Below are 20,931 nucleotides of genomic sequence, written 5' to 3' on the forward strand. Positions count from 1 at the left end.
CAGAAAAACTTCTGCTTCATTGACTATGCAAAAGCCTTTGACTGTGTGGACCACAGCAAACTATTGTAAGTCCTTTAAGAAATGGGAGTGCCTGATCATCTTATCTATCTCCTGAGAAACCTATACGTGGGATAGGAAACAACAGTTAGAACTGGATATGGAACAACTGATTGGTTCAAAATTGGGAAAAGAGTACAACAAGGTTGTATATTGTTCCCCAGCTTATTTAACTTATATGCAGAATACATCACGCGAAAGGCAGGACTGGAGGAATCCCAAGCCGGAATTAAGATTGCCAGAAGAAATATCAACAACCTTCAATATGCAAATGATACCACTCTGATGGCAGAAAGTGAGGTGGAATTAAGGAACCTCTTAATGAGGGTGAAAGAGGGGAGTGCAAAAAACGGTCTGAAGCTCAACATCCAAAAAACTAAGATCATGGCCACTGGTCCCATCACCTTCTGGCAAATAGAAGGGAAAGATATGGAGACAGTAAGAGATTTTACCTTCTTGGGCTCCATGATCACTGCAGAAAAGAAAAGATGCCTGCTTCTTGGGAGGAAAGCGATGACAAACCTCGACAGCATAGTCAAAGGCCGAATAGTCAAAGCTATGGTTTTTCCTGTTGTGATGTATGGAAGTGAGAGCTGGACCATAAAGAAAGCTGTCTGGCGAAGAATTGATGCTTTTGAATTATGGCGCTGGAGGAGACTCTTGAGAGTCCCCTGAACTGCAAAGAGAACAAACCTATCAATTCTAAAGGAACTCAACCCTGAGTGCTCACTGGAAGGACAGATCCTAAAGCTGAGACTCCAATACTTTGGCCATCTCATGGGAAGAGAAGACTCCCTGAAAAAGATGCTGATGTTGGGAAAGTGTGAAGGCAGGAGGAGAAGGGGGCAACAGTGGATGAGATGCTTGGACAGTGTCATCAAAGCAATCAACATGAATTTGACCCATCTCCGGGAGGCAGTGGAAGACAGGAGGGCCTGGCGTGCTCTGGTCCATGGGGTAACGAAGAGTCAGACATGACTAAGCGACTAAACAACAACAAGCTGGCCTGATATTTAAGAAATACCAGTAGTATCAATCTATTTCATCTTTAATATTGCAGGTGTGTGTGTGCACGAACACACACAGAGAAGGATTATTCTATCTCTGTTACATTGTTATAAAATAATAGTCTTATCCTGTCCTATTCTGCTTGTTTATTTCAGGTAACAGAACTATCTTCACGTTGTGGTTTATGGCATATGGTGTATGTTACTTATTTGTGGTGAGCAGGAAGTCCATGTAATATTTTTTTGTTCTATACTTTCTTTAGGATTGCATGCTTTTCAGAGAGTTCTTGGGCAGAAAGCAAGCTTACTTGATGATGAGGTGTCTGGCTCAGTGATCCTCTCTCACAGTGATTTCCTGCAAGCGATGAATGATGTAAGGCCAAGTGCCATGAGGGAAGTGGCAATTGATGTACCAAAAGTAAGTCTTTCCTTTCTAATATATTGTACTGGAATGATTATTCTGAGATTGACACCTGTGACTTGATTAGATGGGGCTAACAGATGTCGGCACCAAGATCCCCTAAAGGATGCTTGATGGTCGAACAGAGAGGGTCCAGGCAAATGTGCACTCCTAATTAGCTATGCAGAGTCCGGGTAACCCAGCCAGGCAGGTGACACAAATCCTTTTCCACAAGTCTGTTCTTATAAGCAATTAAGAGAGAAAAAAACAAAGATAAAATCATGAGCTTTGGAGTCTGCCAGGATGAACAGAGCTCAGGCAAAAAGGACTCTAGTAGCACTCTGTGTGTCCCAGTGTTTTATTATTCTGGAAACAGGCTCAGCAGATTTGCTGTTCAAGAGACTAAACCTCGGATTTTAAGAATAATTGTTTTATTAGAAAAATAAAGTATTTAGAGATATTCAGTTTGTCGCATAAGCAAAGTATAAGTTACATTATTCATGCTCTGCTTGCATGGGCTTTAGGAGCCTAGGGTCACCTCCATGAAACAGTGAGGTACCAGAATAGGACTTGGGGAAAGATTAGCAAAAATAGAAGGGAAAGTACACTCTTACGTTTACTTTTATTCTTTTATACTTCACATGTCTCCAACTGATACCTGAATTTGTTTCTTTTTTACAGGTGTCTTGGTCAGATATTGGAGGGATGGAAGATGTCAAATTAAAATTGAAACAAGCAGTTGAATGGCCTCTGAAGCATCCGGAGTCTTTCATTCGAATGGGGATCCAGCCACCAAAAGGAGTGCTGCTTTATGGACCTCCAGGATGTTCAAAAACAATGATTGCAAAGGCTCTGGCCCATGAAAGTGGATTGAACTTCTTGGCAGTGAAGGTGCGTGGAAATGCTGCTCTTAAAGCAGTGTGTTCTAGGATGCTTGTGGAATAAGAAATGCCAGTCATTTGCATTTCTTGTTCTACATGCTTTCTTCTGATCTATATACCCTGAGATACACAAGGAGTGATTCGTCACTGCACTGGATATGTACATGTCTCTTCTAGCTGAAAATTGGCACAAGCTCTGCCTTGGACAAAGAAAGATTTGTCTGTTCTTTCCACTTGAACTTCTACATGTGGTATTGGGGAGGACAAAAAAGATAAATAAAATCTGAATGCTTCCTAACAATCCCAAGACTTGAACATCTGGTGTCCAGTCATATTCTTTGAGCAAACAGAACTACTCAGTTTTAATTCAGTCCACCTCTTTTCTCTCTATTAAGACATTCTGCTCAATGACATTCAGGAAGGTGTGTTTTGCTATCTCCTTTGTGTGGTGCTGGAAGCAGAGTCTGGGGAGATAGAGCACTTGAGGGTGGACCAGACACAGTTCTCTCTTGTCAGTTCCAGGGCATATGAAGGGGCCCCACATGTTCTCATCAGGTTTGTAGGATTGTCCCTCAGACAACTTGTTACATGATCCATTGTTATTGATACATCTCACTGCAGTCATTGGAGCTTAAAATGGATTTTATCCACCAGCATGATTGGCCTTCTTAAAGATGGATTTTTCACCTTTCTCATAGCAACACAGAATTTACTCTTGCATAAAATATATCATAGAAGTCTTGGCATCAAATTGACACACACTAAAAGATCCTGGTTGTATTCCTGAACATATACAACTAGAAGGGTTCCTTAAAACCAAGTTTACCTCACTGAAAACCAGGACCAAGATTATTCATAGTACAGTATTCCCAATTAATATGTTCCATTGTTGTTGTTTTTTACTTCACAGTGAAAAAAAAGTGACAAGAGAAAAATAATTCTGTTCCTTCAAAATATGGCATTGGAGGAGGACATGCCAGGAAGATAAATATGGATGCTAGAGCAAGTTAGCCTGAATTGACTAGAAGCAAAAATTAATAAATTTAAGCTATCATACTTTGGGTATATAATGAGATAACAAGACTTACTAGAAAAGAAAGTGATGCTATGGAAAGGTGAAAACAGTAGAAAAACAGGGACATGAAATGAATGGACTCAATAAAGCAAGCTATTGTCTTTCATTTGTAAGGCCTGAGTAGAATTGTTAATGATAGGACCTTTTGGTCCTATTTTTTGTTGTTGCATTTGCATGCTTTCGAACCTAGCAGTTCGAAAGCATGCAAATGCAAGTAGATAAATAGGCACCACCTTGGTGGGAAGTTAACAGCGTTCCGTGTCTAAGTCGCACTGGCCATGTGACCACGGAAGATTGTCTTCGGACAAGCGCTGGCTCTATGGCTTGGAAACGGGGATGAGCACCGCCCCCTAGAGTCGAACGCGACTGGACAAAAATTGTCAAGGGGAACCTTTACCTTTACCTAGGAGCTTTTGGAGTTTACTAATTCATAGAATCATCACTGGTTGGAAATGACTTGATGGTATATAAGAACAACAAAACAACAGCAGCAGACACAGCTGGAATCCTGAAGAGGGGAAAGTATCTTGGCAGATGGTGAGAAAGGAAGTTGCAATGGAAAAAATAGTCCACAGAAAACTTTTTTACTACTTTTTATGCTAAGCTCTTATTATTTGAAGAAAATCGGGTGATTTAAATGGCTTGTTACCTGTTGCTTGATACTTAAGCTTCTAGTTCTCAAGAGAAGAAAATCTGACATTTGTCATACTCCTGAGGTACAGGATTACCAAGTAGTCTACTTTAAAACTACTTAAAGAACTAACTGATATTACTTGCAGTGGCTCAGAAGAGCAAGAACTTTTATGCAAATAGAGAGGCAGAAACTCTAGAATTATTTGTATTTAAGAAGCATGTCCAATTGCGGTAAAGTCATTTGGTAGAAAATGTTCCTGATGCTTTATTTTCTGTTTTAAATAAAACCCTTTCACTGTTCACTGCTGCTTTTTTTCCGATTAGCAATAATTTCAAAAATATACACTGGTGTCAGAGTTCTGACTTCACCTTGGCATTTGCTAACTTCCTGTATCCCTGTACAAATGCCTGCTGTGATGTGCTTAAGTTTGGTTTGTCACAGTTATGTCAAAATACTTTCCAGTTAAAATTTTCTCTGCCATGTTCTCTCTTCCTCTTGGCTACGGTAGTTGAAATAGATCAATGATGCTTGGAAAGTCAGCTACTCTGCTTTAAGAGCAACTATCACTGAACCTCAGAAAGAAGACAGGCATGTGTTCCGCGAGAGATTTTTGGCACACATGTTGTCAGTGAAATAAAAACTTAGAACTTGATGACCATGGCTGAGCAAGTATTAGATATGTCAGAAATTAGTACATCTTACATTCAGGTATATACTGCAGATTCTTTTATTCATTAGAGGCCACGAAAAGAGTTAAGCATACCACTTTAACTGTTCAAAGGACTGTATCCAAAATGCAGAGGCATAAAAAAGATGTTTGTTCTTTTTCATAGGCAGAAAGTTGAATAGTGCTAGTTGATGCTTTTGTGATGCTATCAAAGTGGCTGGAATCCTATTAGGATTCATGTAATGCTTGAGTAACTTACCAAGGCTAATTGATGAGGTGCTAGGGTGTGCCTCAGTCATATGCTTGATGATGTGGCTGCTTGAGAGGCACTCCAGGACTTTGTTAATTACCTGTAATTGCCTGTGTCAGTTTAAGCCAGGCTTGTCCAACCTGCGGCCCGAGGGCCGCATGCGGCCCAGGTCGGCTCATAATGCGGCCCAGTGCAATTTTTTATTTTTAAAGAAATTCCAAAGTTTCAAGTTACACTGCCGGCACTTGCGGCCGGAATGTGGCCATGGCATGTCACAACAGTAGACGGGGAGAGAGGGAAGGAAGGAAGAAGTGGGAGGGGAGGGAACGGGGGGGCTGCGTGACTGCATTGCGCCATCCCCGTCAATAGGTGGACCCCCTCCCAGCCCCATAAAGCCACCGGAGTCGAAGCTGGCAGCCTCTGCTGTCTGAGATAGCAGCTGCCGGTAAGCGTGCTTAGAGCGGGGCTGTGGAGGATGGCTAGGGCTGCCCCCCCATGCGGCCCAAACCAAATTTATGTGCAGTCCAAACCAAATTTTCATCTTCTAATGTGGCCCAGGGAAGGTGAAAGGTTGGACACCCATGGTTTAAGCAGACTTTACACAAACACTTGTAAGATCCTGACCATTGATTGATTATATTCACAAATCAGAATGTACAGTGGTTTGGTTTGTTGAAATCTAGCTTCTTGTGATGTGTGAACATTCCTTGACTAACAAACCATGTTTTGTTAACTAACTGCAAACTAAGGGGTGGCTTTTGGTTTCATGGGGGGCAGACCTCTTAATTTCAGTGTAGAGTGGCCCACACTCCTGTTACAAACTGCTTATACATAAACCACAATCTGGAAATACAGTTTTTTTTTAACTTAAATCTTTGGCTTGTTTAAACCATGGTTTACCTTGACATCCAAGCCCACACCCTTAGGATTTGAGGGAGTTCTAAATTAGTAAGAGTTTTGTACTTTTAACTGGCACCTTAAATTCAGTCTGGGAAACTAGAAATTAATTGTATGTCAGTGCAGCTTGAGATGAGATGGTTGGACAGTGTCATCGAAGTAACCAACATCACTTTGACACAACTCTGGGAGGCAGTGGAAGATAGGAGGGCAGTCGAAGATAGGAGGGCCCCATCTGGTCCATGCGGTCACGAAGAGCCGGACACGACTAAACGACGCAGCTTGAATAAAATCAGAGGAACATGCTCCATATAGCAGATCCAAGTCAGCTCACAGTCTACCACATTTTGTACTAAATAATTTTTCAAAGTTTTTCCATACTAGTCCTTTGTAGTTTCCTAGTAGTTCAGTCAAAGTATGTGACAGGGTAACCAAGTCTCTCTTGCCCAAGAATAGATATATCAACAATGTTACAGTGAAATTGTATTTTTAAAGCCTAAAATATGTACCACACAATAAAAAGTACTTAGAAGTTACTTTTTTCCTTTTCCTACTTTTCCCCCCTTTTCATTTGTGCAGGGACCAGAATTAATGAACAAATATGTTGGAGAATCTGAACGTGCAGTCCGGGAGGTGAGACTTTAGCTTGGAAGTAACTGAATTACAAATAACTAGTTACTTGCAATTCCTTTTTCCAATTATAAAAATGCAAGCAAGTTGTATTACAACTCTATATATTGCATTACAATTCTGTAAACCTCTTAATTAACCCCAGAATAGAGATCCCAAATGATTAGGAGAATTTTTATTCTATCAAAGTTTGGCAGTGTCAAAGTACTGGGACATGTGAATGTGAATTCAGACACATGGTATTCTGATCTAACTTAGTTGGTGTTTTGTTTGTTTGTTTTGAGAAATAGTAACTGTTTAAAGGCCATTCTCTATTTTAACTATAGAGCAAGTTGATGCCTCATCACTTTCTGAAATATGTGATCTCTTTAAGATTTTATGGTTAAGAATGATCCTTGGAAAATAGTTACCACATCATTCACTGTACCACAAAAAAGTAGTATTATCTCATCTCGTTGTCTGAATCTTCAGGGAGAGTTAGTGTTTGTGTGTGTGTGTGTGAGAGAGAGGGAATTACCTACTTGAGATAGGAACTTAAAGGCTCTTTGACCAAGACCACTGCTTAGTGTGGCCAGTTTTGGGATTGCCACATTGTTATTTGTCTGCCATTTTAATTACCTACAACTCCCCAGAAAAATACCAAATGAGGGGCAATGTATGTATTTAAAATGGTAGATATTCTACATCTAGGTTCTCTAAACCCACTGGGAAGACCCACCTGGGTAAGAGTCCCTCACTAGAGGCATTTTACTGGATTTCACTTGACTCTGAAGCTTACATGTTCTGGTGAACTGTTATTTGTAGACCTTGGAGTTTAAATGGAACTTGAATGCAAAATATATTTCAACAGTTTGATTTTATGTTTATTTTTGTTATCTTTTTGTGGTTTTGTCAGATATTTAGAAAAGCCAGAACTGTTTCTCCTTCCATATTGTTCTTTGATGAAATCGATGCCTTGGCAGTAGAAAGAGGAAGGTAAGACAAATTATTTGCAAAATTCATATTTTTATTAAAAACGCAACTACAAAAGAAATTCTGTGCCACCCAAACAACTAAATTGGACTAAATTTATCAGACATATGCATTATTAACCCAGAATTTTGTGTGTATATACAGTACATCTGGCTTGTGATTATTATAAAGAGAGAGTTCAGACAGAAATCATGCATTGCTAGCAGTGACTGTTCACAAAACCATAGCTGCTGATAGAATAAGCATCTGTCAGTAAGCCAATTAACACAAGTTGTGTGATAGTAAGTTTCCAGTCTGATTCAGGCTTTGGGGGAGTAATTTGACTTCATTGATGAATTATAATTCAGACATTTTCCTGCTTCTAATCTTCTCTTTCTGTCTTCCACAGTGGCCTCTTAGAGTCATTGACTAAATCTTGGGCGGTTCAAGTATTTTCCGCTTGGGTTTTGTCCTAAAGATGCATAGCTATATATAATTTTTGTACTGTATATAGATGCCTCTGTTACTCATGTGATTGTTCAGAGCAGGTTACTGTTTATATTTATATGTTGCATTTATATCCTGCCAGTATAGTCTTCTTCTGATATTGGAAATGATCAAAGAATTCTTATTTTTTGGTATATGTTGAAGCCTGTTTTTCCAAGTCTTCCTGGCATAATTCAGCCTTATTGTCTATTTTATGGACAATGTAAATGTATCTTTATGTATTGCTTTAGTTATATGTTTTATTGCTATGTGCTACTTTGAAATCTTCATATACTGATGTTTTATACATATTTATAAATAAAACAAAAACCCTGAAATTCTGGGCAGTACTTAATACATCTGCTTATAGTGGGATGTAGTCCACAAAAGTGTGGCATAATAAATTCATTTGTTCTTAAGGTGCTACCCTAAGACTTTTTGTTATTTTACTTGAAATCAACTGACATTTCTACTCCCCTAGAAATTACTTTGGGAAAAGGTTTTTATGAGACTTGTGGCCAAGAATTTCAGATATTTTATTTATTTATTTTATTTATTTATTTATTTTATTTATATCCCGCCTATCTAGTCAACTCAGGACCACTCTAGGCGGCTAACTATTAACTTATGAGTATGAAGGTGGTGTTTGTATTTGTCTGCTCTGAAAAATGAATTGAAACTTGGTTGATCTGTTTTCCTGGGGACATAAGTGTTCAGTGAGACCTGGAATAATTAAAACAAATAAATGTGCCCTTGCTATTATATATTTAAAAATGTTTTTCCCCTTGAAAGCAGCCAAGCAGGGGAAGTGCTTGGTTTTATTGAAGTGGCAATTCTGTTGGAGGAAGTACGTTTTAAACTCCTTGCAATTGTGTTCCTGATCTGAATTTTCCCTTGGATTTCTAGCAGCCCTACAGTATTACGCATATCTTCTTTTTCTCCTCCTGTACTGATAGTAACAGTTTTGTAGGGCAGTCATGATTAGGCAAGGAGCACAGTAAGAAAAGTATCTACCCACTTTCCATAAGTACTGCTTTTCCAATAATTGATTGCTTCAAACATCTATGGTTTCTTTTAAACTGAGAAATTGTTATCTATTATTTCTGTTTTGTCCTTTAGATACCATGCAGAAGATGGAAAGTTTGCAAATATATAATTTGATTTGATTTGGGCTTCTCCAGCTATGATACTGAGGGAATAGAGTAAAGGTGCTGATCTTATAATCTGTATATAGTAAGTGTTGAGGTATCTTTCTCTGGAGGAAAACATCAGTCTTAGAAATCAGATAATGGAGGAGTTTTTCTTTTATCTTGCTCCCTGTAGTTTTGGGGGGTGGGGTACACGAGTGGTCCCTTGCCTTATAGTCTACTGTACTCTGGATTTTTTTATTGTTGTAAGAACAAAATTTCTGAAAAAAGCTACAAGTGCCAGGTTTGGTTGATCCTCCCAATTTTTGATTGGCTGTTTGAAGAGGGCATGAAATTTCTGGAGCAATCATTACTTGTTAGTACAGTAGTGGCAAAAAAAGATTATAATTGAAACAGAGCATTCCCCAGCTGTTACAGTTTCTGAACGTTGATGCAGTAGAAATATTTATTAAATTAATTAATTTTACATATTCTTCTCCCACCTTTCTCGCCTTTAAAAGGACCAAGGTAGCTTATCCTTAAAAGACAATAGAGTTAAAAACGAGTATAAAAATACTTCCAACTCCAGGAGGCAGTGGAAGACAGGTGGGCCTGGCGTGCTCTGGTCCATGGGGTCACGAAGAATTGGACACGACTTAACGACTAAACAACAACAATAAAAATAATGGTTTCCATTATTAAAAGAAAATATTTAAAGCTAAACAATAAGTATACAAATACAAGAAAGGATGAAAACAAATACCACTCTAAGAAAAGGTAAAAAAGAGCAACACCAAAAACGCATTCAAAGAGGAAGGCAAAACAATTCATTAAAAAAACCTACTCAGGCAGCAAGTCACTGAGAGAAAACTTGCATGAAGAGAAAGGTCTTTGCCGGTTTGAAGAAGGACTACAGTGGGGTCTCTACTTAAGAACTTAATCCGTATTGGAAGGTGGTTCTCAAGTGGAAAAGTTCTTATGTAGAATCTGCATTTCCCGTAGGAATGCATTGAAAACCATTTAATCCGTATCTGCTCTTTTCCGTCCATAGAAACTAATGGGAAGCTGCTATTCCGCCTTCTACCACTACAGGGGGATTTTTTTCTTTTTTTTCCCTTAGGTCAGGGAACAGTGTTAAAAGCACTTCTGACGAAGCTAATTTTGAAGCAATGGACTGAAAACCAATTAATCCGTTCTGGCTGTTTTTTTTATGTAGAGGTGCGTTCGTACATTGAAGCATTAGTTCCCATAGGAACTAATGCAAAGCTGGTTAATACGTACTCTACCACTAGGGGGAGAACTTTTTTTTAACCTAAGATGACCTAAGGTTAAAAAAAGAGCAGGAAAGTTTTTTTTTCCCTGTTCTTATCTGGATTTTTGTTCTCAAGTAGAAGCAAAATTTAGCAAATGGAGCTGTTCTTAAGTGGAATTGTTCTTAAGTAGGGACGTTCTTAAGTAGAGACCCCACTGTATAGGTAGAAGCAAAATAATAATAAAAAGTAAAAAAAGACAAAAAAATGTAGTGGCACATTAAAGATTAACTTTTATATTTTTAATGTGTGATTTCCTGGACAAGTTCACTTCATCAGTTGTCTGATTTCTGATGAAGTGGACTTGTCCGCAAAAGCTCACATTAAAAAATAAAAAAGTTAGTCTTTAAGGTGTCATCACATTTTTGTCTTGTTTAACTTTTTATTTTGTTTCTACCCCTTCTACAGCTACAATTCGAGGAAAGACAGTAAAGACTGGGCCAGCCTGGCCTCCTGTGGGGAGGGAGTTCTTAAGCTTGGGAGCAACAACTGAGAAGGCCCTGTACCGTATCCCCACCAAACTCACCTGTGAAGGTGGTAGAACCAAAAGAAAGGCTGCTCCTGATGTTCTTAACAACTGAGCAAGCTCATAATGGGAGATGTGGCCCTTGAGATTGTTTGGACTGAAACTGTTTAGGATTTTCCAAATACAGTACTTTGAATTGTGCTTGGAAATGAATTGGCAGCCAGTGGAGTCGCTGCAACAAAGAAGTTACGTGTCCCTGTAACCAGCCCCAGGCAGCAATCTGGCTTCTGCATTTTGGAACAGCTGAAGTTTCCAAACATCTTCCAGCGGTAGCCCCATGTAGGGCGCATTACAGTAATCCAGCCATACTGTATAATTGTACTCCTGTCATTATACCTCAACACTAAATTTGCTGTCTGCTTTTTGATGATATCCGTAAACTGTAAACATTCTCCAGAGCACTATTTTGAAACAGTCTAATTATTATAGGAATTGCTAAATGCAGAATTTTTATAAAGATTTAGAAACTAAACAGTATGACAGAAATGCTGTTAGGGAAAAAAAAACTTGAATTTGTTGGGGCCTTTTTCTGGACTGCTGCAGTATCTCTGGCCCAGGTGCATTTCCTAAGCCATCATCTCTTCTGATGATTGATGGAGAGAAGCGGAAAAGGCAGCCTTGGCGTTGTTTGTTTGGAGACAGGAGTATGACCTTGTGTAGTCATGTCCTTCTGGAGACATCTGTGTTCTAAAGCCTAGGAAAGAGCAGAGCAGGACACAAACATTTTATTGTCAAATCAGAACCATATGGGAGGTGAAATGTATAGTAATATAGTTCTCATAAAAATCATGTGAAATTAAATGGCATAGGAAGATAGACAAGGCACTTATTGGAAATGATCTGTTTTTACAGGCTGATTTTTCACAGTAGGAATTTGCAGATGCATTAGAGATGCTAATGATTTGCAGCTGCAAGAGATCCATTTCCTCTTCTGTAACTAGTTGTGGCTTTTAAGGAAACACCTGTTGATTTCATCTCCCTAACCCTCCCCTTTTCCCCCTCTGCAGTACAATCTGTTAACATCTCCATGTCCTTTCCCTTCCCTACAGATAATACGGGGCTTGGGGGGGGAGGGGAGAATCTTCTGGTTATAATCTATCCTATTAATTGGCACCATTTGTGTAAAGGTATCTGGAATGTAGGATGCTGCAGGCAGCCAACTTTTGTGGTAGAGAACAGCATTCCTGTGTTGACTGCCTGTCTCCACATATGAAACAGGAAAATGTGACTTACAAAGCAAAAGAAAGAATAGCTGTGCAACACAATATTAATAGTTAACTTATTTGCACTTTTGTAGACGGGCATCTGCCTGAATTTTGTCTGACTTAAAAGCTTTCTGGAACCCAGTACATCTTTGAAGGTCTAACTCACTGGTTCTTAACCTTGGGTTACTCAGGAGTTTTGGACTGCAACTCCCAGAAGCCTTCACCATCAGCTCTGCTGGGCTGAGGTTTCTGGGAGTTGCAGTTCAAAAATACCTGAGTAACAAAGGTTAAGAACCACTGGTCTAACTGGCTCTAAAAAGACATCAAGCGCATAGCCAGCAGTTATGCCTTTTTTTTCTTACACAAAATAAGCCTGGGCAACCAGATATGGATTGCAGGATTGGATGACTGTGGCCTTCCTGGTGTTTTGGGATGACACCTTTCATAATCCCTCACCACTGGTGATACTTGTCAGGGTTGATGGGATTTTTTTAGATCAAAACCAGTTGGAATGATGCATCATTCTTGCTTTCACTCTTTGCATCCCCCCTATGTAGCTTTATTCTGGATTAGACTGGCTGTACTTGCACTCTGCGTTAGCAAAAAACAATGTGCTTATTTTAGTGGATTCCATTTCTGGAAAGGAAAATGCAACTTCTCACCCTAGTAAAGGAATATAAGAGGCACTGCTTTGACACCCTGCACCCCGACGTAGTTGGGCCTATCCAAATCTCCTGTATATACTTTTACACAAACTTGGGAATCCTAAGATGAATGAATGTAATGACATTCCAGTACAATCCATGAATGAGCAGTGGCTGGGTAATGATCTGGGCCCCAAGGCATCATTCTAGCGCTACACAAATATGGGCAGCTTCAGAATATCATTTTGTTAGAATTTTTCCACCTGCCTTGTTGCTACCTGTTGTGAAGAGTAGGCTTAGTGTATTATAATTTGTCTTATATAAATTGTGTTTTTATTCCTGTTGTACACCACCCAGAGTAGCAATTTGCTAGATGGATGGTATAAAATTTGAACAAACATTAAAAAAAGATTTAATTTGATCCTACATAAGGTTCTCAGAGGAAAAAAGGATTTGAATTTTATGAGATGTAATTAAAAAAACAGAAACTTGAGTGGTAATCACTACCCTTATCATGTGCAGGCTAAGTGGCCACAGACAATCCCACAGTGTTGAAAATTAGGGTCTGTGGAAGAGAGGTAAAGATAGTTGCCTTAAAAATAAGAGGTTGACTACATTGTTAACAGGTGCATTTGTTCGTCCATTACCTAGAAAAATGCCATCAATATTTCACTTCATGATCCAAGTAAACTGTATTTACAGCAAAAAAGGTATTTGCAGGATGTTGGCCTTACTAGAAAAATCTTGATCCTTTCAGACAAAGTGAGGGATCTGTGGCTTGTTGGACCTCAGCTCCTGTCAGCCTCAACAAATCTGTCCAATGGTGAGAGATGATAAGAAGCGGATGTCAAATATCTGGAGGGCCTCAGATTCCCTGTTTCTGACCTAGAAATTAATGTAGCTACTTTAGACTACAGTGGTGCCCCGCCTGACAACGATAATGCGTTCCAGCAAAATTGCTGTTAAGCAAAATCATCATCAAGCGAAAAAAAAAATCCCCATTGGAATGCATTGAAAACCGGTCATTGCATTCCAATGGGGGAAATACCTCATCGTCCAGCGAAGATTGTCCATAGAGAACCGCCAATCAGCTATTAAAAATCGCTGTAATGCAAAGCTTCCGTCTGGAAAGCAGCCATTTTGAGAAGGGAGGGAAGCCATTTCGTGGAGGGAAGCCATTTTGTGGAACTGGAAAGCAGCCATTTTGAGAAGGGAGGGAAGTCATTTTGCGGAGTCGCAAAGCAGCCATTTTGAGAAGGGAGGGAAGCCATTTTGCGAAGGGAAGCCATTTTGCGGAGCCGGAAAAAACATCGTTTTGCAAACAAATGGTTCACGAAGCAGGCTCCTAATCAACGTAAAGCAATAGCGATTGCAAAAATGTCAGTGTCAAGCGATTTCGACGTCATGCGGGGTAAGCGTCTAGCAGGGCACCACTGTACTTAGTTCACATTTAGAGTTTTCTGGGTTTAGAAGTAAAAAAGCAGTAAAATTATTACGGCCTTGGAAGAACAGAGGAATTGTACATGGTCTGCAAATGTTAATAAAGAAGGACGGAGAAGGCAATGTCATGGGTTTCTAAGTGCAGCTGAGAGAATAAAATGAAAAGTTTTGTTCTGAGGTATTGTGGTTGTTCCAGCTAACCATCATAAAACCAGTTTGTAGGAGTTGTTAAAGTGTTTAATAAATCCTCCAAAGCAGGGATGTTTTTAGCATAAATTAAATGAAACCGGCCAGTCCACAGTCCAAGTGTACAATAAGGAACAATCTGTACTACTGTGGAAATGGATGCCTTTTCTATTTATCTGTGGTTCTGACTAATATTGGGTTTCCTTTAATGAGCTGTCTCTTGGCGTTATTGCAAAAAACAAGACTTCACTGAGCTCATGTCCACACGAATGTTCCAGATGGAACTGTATGCCAGAAGGAAGTTTGTTCCTCAATAATCCCTTCCTTTTCAAAGCTTCAGATTCTTAGCAAATGGTGCAGCTGCAGAGAATTATGGGTATTTATAATTCCTTGGTATCCTGACCATGTAAAATCTAATTCCACTGACCAGTGGAGAATGCCAAAAGGAAATGGTTTGGTAATTAAACTTGAAGGTGATGAATGAACATGGCTCTGAGTAAATGCTGTTCAGACAGTCTGTTTGCTGAACTTGGGATATCTACGTGCCTTGGAAATAGGATGTTGTTTATATATGTCGAATTGTGAGGAGTTTGGAGCAGTAGACCTGGTTGTTCTTTTTGTAGTTTATAAGCAGTTTCAAACATGAAAAATTGTTGATTGGAGAGAACACTGTTCTTGCATTCTTTTTTTTAAAAAAGGCCAGCGTTTTGCAGTACATTATTGAAGACTGAGAACTACTGTATATAAGTAACCTAGTTTGCTTTTTGAGACCAGAGAGGAAAACCTATGAGAAAAAGTAACCACTGTACAGTACTCATTTGTAGCCATTACTTTATCACTCCAGTCATAGGAACATTTGATTTTATGCTCTGATGGCTCAAGGTGATGTGGGTAAATGGTGAAAGTATAGTCTTAGGCCAAAACCTATTGTTAAACTCTAAGTTTAGCTGTATTTAATTAATCATACTGAAAACAATACATACTATTATTTTATAAAATTTTATAACATTCATAGAAAATTGGTAGTATGATAAATGGAGCATTTAGCTCTATATCTGAGGATGTTTTACACATTCTTTGTTATCTTGAAAACAAATCAAAAGAATTGCCATTTTAAAAGGAAAATTCCAGTTTCATTGGTTTTTAGGTCACATGGTAATTAAGTTCTAGTGAAGCTTTGGTAGTTTAAACCCTCTGGTGTTACAGTGCCAAGCCACCTCTGCTTTTGTACATGGTTACAAATTTCTAAGTAATGAGCACATTCTGGTTAAAATTATGCTTCTTCATGTCCAGGGCAGACAAACAGCAGGGTTTTTATGGATAAGAATGGGAAAAGGCAGTTTCGATGACGAGTAATTACACTAATGCATATGTGGAGGATCTCCACATAGGCTCCCATTTGTATTAATAGTTGTAGAAAAGCCTGTGTCTTTTCAAGTTTAGTAACTGATGTTCTGGGTCAGTATTTGAAAAACACAGCTAAACTTTAGAATGATACTTCTTAGTTTCAGAATTCTTTGAACGAGTTAAATGTCATTCTTTCATTTTTATTTTGGCAGATCCAGATTCTTCTCTTTTACTCCTTCTATCTTGTATAGAAAGTAGTTCTCCAAATCCGAGCTCCCTCACTCATTTCAGGATTCTGTTGTTTTTAAAAAATGAACTTGTTACGCTCCAAATTTTGTTGGACTACAACACCCCTCACTCAGCACCAGACAGCATGACCAGGGGTGAGCAGTGAAGTACTGTGAGTTTCAACAGACTTGAAGGCCGATAGCATACCCAGCCCTCGTTTAAACTTTGGAGGATATTTGACTAAATTTCCTTAAGGAGGTTATTTCTCTACTTTTACAAAATAGCTTTTGAGGAATCATTGAAATAGTGCTAAGTTTCAGATCCATTTTGCATAGCATATTGGCAGATATATGGAATAAGCACATTTATAGAGCCAGCTTACGCAACCTAAACATCCTGTCACAATTGTGTATTTTTTTAATGTATTGAAATTTTTTTTACCTGCCTGTAGTCCTGATCTATGTTCTTTACATTTGTGTCTGGTTCACAACTTGTAATCTGCGTTTCTTGAATCAAAAGACACTATGGGCAGCAAATAAATAAATAAATAAATAAATAAATAAATAAATAAATAAATAAATAAATAAATAAATAAATAAATAAATAAATAAATAAATAAATTGTTTTGCCCTATGTTAAGCTCTTCACAAGACCATGCAGTGCACATACAGTGGTGCCTCGCACAGCGAGGTTAATCCGTTCCGGATTAACCCTCGCTATGTGAAAGCATCGTTGAACGGGGCAGGAAAAGCCATTGGAACACATTAAACATGGTTTAATGCATTCCAATTGGGCCGAATACTCACTGTTCAGCGATGCTTCCCTATGGCCGGCAGCCATTTTCGCGCCCTCCCCTCGCTTTACGAGGGCGCGAAAATGCGCGCGGCCATTTGGGGGCTTCCGGCGGCCATTTTGTAGCCGCCAAACAGCTGATCGGCGGGGCGCAAAGCGAAGGTCGGTAAGCGAACTGCTTACCGACCTTCGCTCTGCGATTTTTGCCCTATGCAGGAACCGTTTTGTGATCGCATTTGCAATCGCAAAACCGGCCTCGTAGAGCCAATTCATCGCTCTACGAGGCGCCCGTTGTGCGAGGCACCACTGTATTTAGAATACCAGTTGTGTGAATTGGCATTCAGGATTTAACTTTTTAAAAATTGCAAAATAGAGGCTTGAACTTTGAATGCTTTTAGTATTTAAGAGAAAGCTGTTCCTTTGAATGTGCAACTGGCTAAATATTTCAGTGGTTATTACTACTCCAGCTTGTTATCCCTTGTATTATATTTAAATATTGATATAATGTTCTCCTGTAAGTAGAATCAAGCTTGTGTCCACATGACAATTTGTCATAAGTCCAGATTAAACTTCAGTTTTTCTACAGTGGGCATGATTGATAGCAATTTTTAGCTTGATTAATTTTTAGGAATGCACGAAGGGAAAATGCTTAGAGTAAATAAAGGAAATAAAAAGTATTGTCAAACTTCTTAAAAGACTGCTGCATGAAACCAGGACAGAGTAGTAAAATATTAAACCTGATCAGCTTTCTGTGCTTCAGATACAGTTTCTACTATGACAGTACTGCTGTTTTGGTGAATTATTTTTCTCTTAATGTATTTGTATTGTGAAAATTTCAGGCTGCTGTTTGTATATTGTTGCTTGGTATGTTTGAACACTCCAAAATGTTATTTCTTAACATACATGATTATATACTCTTTCCCATTTATATTATTTCTGTGGGTAAGTAGCATGTGTAGAATAGACTGTACTGTGGTTTTCTTTTTTGGAACTTTCATTAGAGCAAGGCCTATAGTCAGAAAGATAGTGCACATTCAAATAATAAAACAATAGTGGAACCTTGTGGCACTTTTAAGTCCAAAACCTTTATTTTAACATTAGTTTGTAGGGGGATGTCCTAATTTTTTCCGATGTGACTGAATGTGGCCCCAAGCAGGAGCACTCTTAGGGCAAGACATTCAAGAAATGGAGGGAGGGGGCTCAGTGGGGAAATAGCTTGATAATAGGAGGAGCACTTCTCACTGCATTCGGAAGGTGTTGGGCCGCCAGATGTTGTAATGAGTGCTTTGGGCTGCCAATTGTAATTTTAAGTAACTTAAATATTGATGAATTCAATATCTGTTTTGAATGAATGGTTGAAATTTGTTGAATTTATTTCACTTTATTAATTTGTTTTGTAATGCATTTAAATTTGAGGAATTAATTCTACTTAATACGTTGTAAATAAAAATATTATTTACAAATAATTAATTCTGAACGTGGGTGACTGTGGCTTAATACTCAATATTGTAATAAAATTAAAATATTGAAGATAAAATGGATTTTTCTCAGGGATATTTATATTTAGTGAACTGCAGAAAAACACTAGGTTTTATTGATTTAATATCTATCTCACCTTATTCCAAGTACTGGTTCCCAAGTCAGTTACTTGGTCAGTCTCGTGCTCTGTTATGAGTCATATATTCTAATTCTCCTTAAATATACAGCAAACATATCTAAATACGACATATCTGCTATATTAGCTTAAATGAAAACATGCAGTTTTAAATAAAAGATACCTTTTTTTCGGTCTTCCTTCTTTTGTGAATGAGTGTGTTTTATCCGCTTTGTCCTCCATGTTAGTGATGTGGCAACAGCCACCCTCCTAGATAATACCAAGATTTCCAGGTAGGGCTTCAAATGAATCCTACCTGAAATTCTGGAAAGTTGCTGCCAGTCAGCCTTCACAGCATTTGGTTACAATGGGATTGCAGTCCAAAAATATATGGAGACGCCACAGTTCTTATCCAAAACATAGATGGCCACTATGTGGAATAAAGTATGCATATCATGAACGATAAAGTCTTATTTGGCAGCAGTTATTTTTAAATTATAGGACCCTCATATCCATGGAACCAGAATCCGCGATTTCAGTTGTCTATGTTTCCATGGCTGCAACCCAGCCCTCAGTGCACATGTGCATTCCTCCTCTCGCCCTTTCCCCACCTCTTGCTACTATTTGTAGTTTTACATATTGACTGGGGGGGGGCGGTGATGCTTGGACCCTTTTCTCCACAGACACCAGATCCTACTGCATGTTTCATAGCCTTGTACTGTTACTAACTTAGAAGATAGTAAGTTGTGAATGTGAATCAGAGGTAATATATGCAAAGTGAAATGTTTTTTTAAATACCTTCTTGGAAAATATCCCTAATCCAAACTATACCAAACTATATCAGCCATGCTTGTTGCTGTTGCTGAAAATGGGTTTTTTAAAAAAATAAGTGCTCTGGAAAATTGTGCTCTGCCAAAGACATATTTGATCAAGACTTGTGAGGGAAAGGAAATAAAACAATGTGACAGTTAATTACAACTGTGGTAGTTGGGCTGAAAAGACTGACCTGGCAGGTGTGCCTTGCTGACAGCTTTCCTCCTGTGAAAGCCTGACAGAAATGTCAGACTCAATACATTCTTCAGACTGTGTGAGTGGGGCAACTTTAGTGTAGGTGAATGTTGGCAGGCAGAGTGCTTTGGTATTTTCAGAATGTTTTTAACCTCGGAAATTTCAAGAAAAAAAATAGGAATATTGGTAGAGATCTCAGCTTGAGTTTATTTCATTTTGCTGGTGTTTGCGAGTGGTTGGTTTTTTTTTCTTTAAATCATATTAAAACGTCCATACAATACAACTGATTTCCAAGAAAAAAATATGTCCAGTCTGTGTACAAATTGAAGCATCCGAAATTCTCCCCACTGCTTCTCTTCCTTTAGATTTACAAGGTGTGGAAGCAGACTATGTTGTAAAAACTGTCAGGTCAAGATATTTTTTTCAAAAATATATTGTGGAAAGATGTATTCTCCTTTTTATTAGGATTTGTGAAAGGAAGAAAGTAAATCACCGTCTGTATTTGAATGTCATGTTAAGCCTCCCTTACCTAGTTAGTGTGTTGCCTTTGAGATATTTTTGGTCATCACTTCATTCTGACATTTGGCTATGCTGTCGAGGCTGATGAGAATAATATTTTGAATGTGCTTTGTATTGAATAAATAAATAATAAAATAATCCAGTAGTCACCCATTGCAAAATGGCGTTTTGTTTTTTTATTTGTTCAATCCTTGGAAATCAAACTCCCAGCCTCTGGCTCTGCATCCAGATACCTAAGCTACTGTACTGAGCTATCTAGCAGTTCATCCTAATTGTTGAAAGTCTGGCAGTTTTTTTTTTTTTTTTAAAAAAACCCTCTGCTTTTGCCTGATGCCTCAGGGATAATATAGTATCTGGTTATGGCTTTCTGACAAAAAGAGCTCACAAAAAGTTATTGGACCATTTTGGCCTGTATTTCTGCATGATTATGATAGAAACAACACTATCTTTATTAGTTATTAGAGAACCAGAACTGTGAATGATTGGCAAGTGACAAAGCATGTATAGCTTTTTGAAGATCAAAAATCAAGTAGATGAAGTTGTATTGCTGCTTTTTTAAAAAAAACATTTCAAGGTATCCATACAATACAACTGATTTGTATTCCTGCTAGTTGAAGCAGTTATTTTCTAATACAGTACTTTCCAATGGAATTGAACATCTTGAAGTCAATCAGCTGAAGAGCTAACTGAGAGAATCTGTAAGCTTTGGTAAATATGTACAACTTACAGGTGGGTCAATCTTAATTTTCAGGAATACTTATTCCACTATAGACATAAAATGTAACTTGGTAAACTTGGCTGATATCTGCTAGTGGAATACAATACATAAGGTTGATGATGTCATCACCCACTGTGGTTTTTTTGGAAATGAAAAAATCCACATTTCCTCCCTAAGATCCTGAAGCTCATTTGGGATCCCTTTCATTGTGGGCAAGATGTTGCAGGAGATCAGATGACCGGGGTGGGAGTCTTTAATTTCTGAAAATTACTGGTGGAAGTAAAAATCTTTCTGCAACTGTCAATTTCTGGAAAATAAACATGTCTCCTCTCCCTGGAGCCTCCAACAACTT

General features: G+C 38.5%; 1 protein-coding gene and 1 long non-coding RNA gene across 4 annotated transcripts in view; one reads left to right on the top strand and one right to left on the bottom strand.

Annotated features, from left to right (window-relative positions):
• Positions 1-20,931, bottom strand: part of LOC144583228 (uncharacterized) — a 198,872-nt gene that overhangs the window by 168,598 nt on the left and 9,343 nt on the right. The window lies entirely within an intron of this gene.
• Positions 1-20,931, top strand: part of AFG2A (AAA ATPase AFG2A) — a 208,645-nt gene that overhangs the window by 33,628 nt on the left and 154,086 nt on the right. For 2 of the 3 annotated variants that reach the window (XM_073001670.2, XM_073001671.2), the window contains exons 10-13: positions 1,328-1,482; positions 2,146-2,355; positions 6,448-6,501; positions 7,394-7,473. In XM_073001670.2, the coding sequence (XP_072857771.2) occupies positions 1,328-1,482; positions 2,146-2,355; positions 6,448-6,501; positions 7,394-7,473 (499 nt within the window). Of the gene's footprint in view, positions 1-1,327; positions 1,483-2,145; positions 2,356-6,447; positions 6,502-7,393; positions 7,474-7,858; positions 8,415-20,931 lie in introns of those variants that run through there. The other variant, XM_073001672.2, reaches the window with a different exon arrangement.

This window comes from Pogona vitticeps, chromosome 5 (assembly GCF_051106095.1).
Source record: "Pogona vitticeps strain Pit_001003342236 chromosome 5, PviZW2.1, whole genome shotgun sequence".
Taxonomy (NCBI): Eukaryota; Metazoa; Chordata; class Lepidosauria; order Squamata; family Agamidae; genus Pogona; species Pogona vitticeps.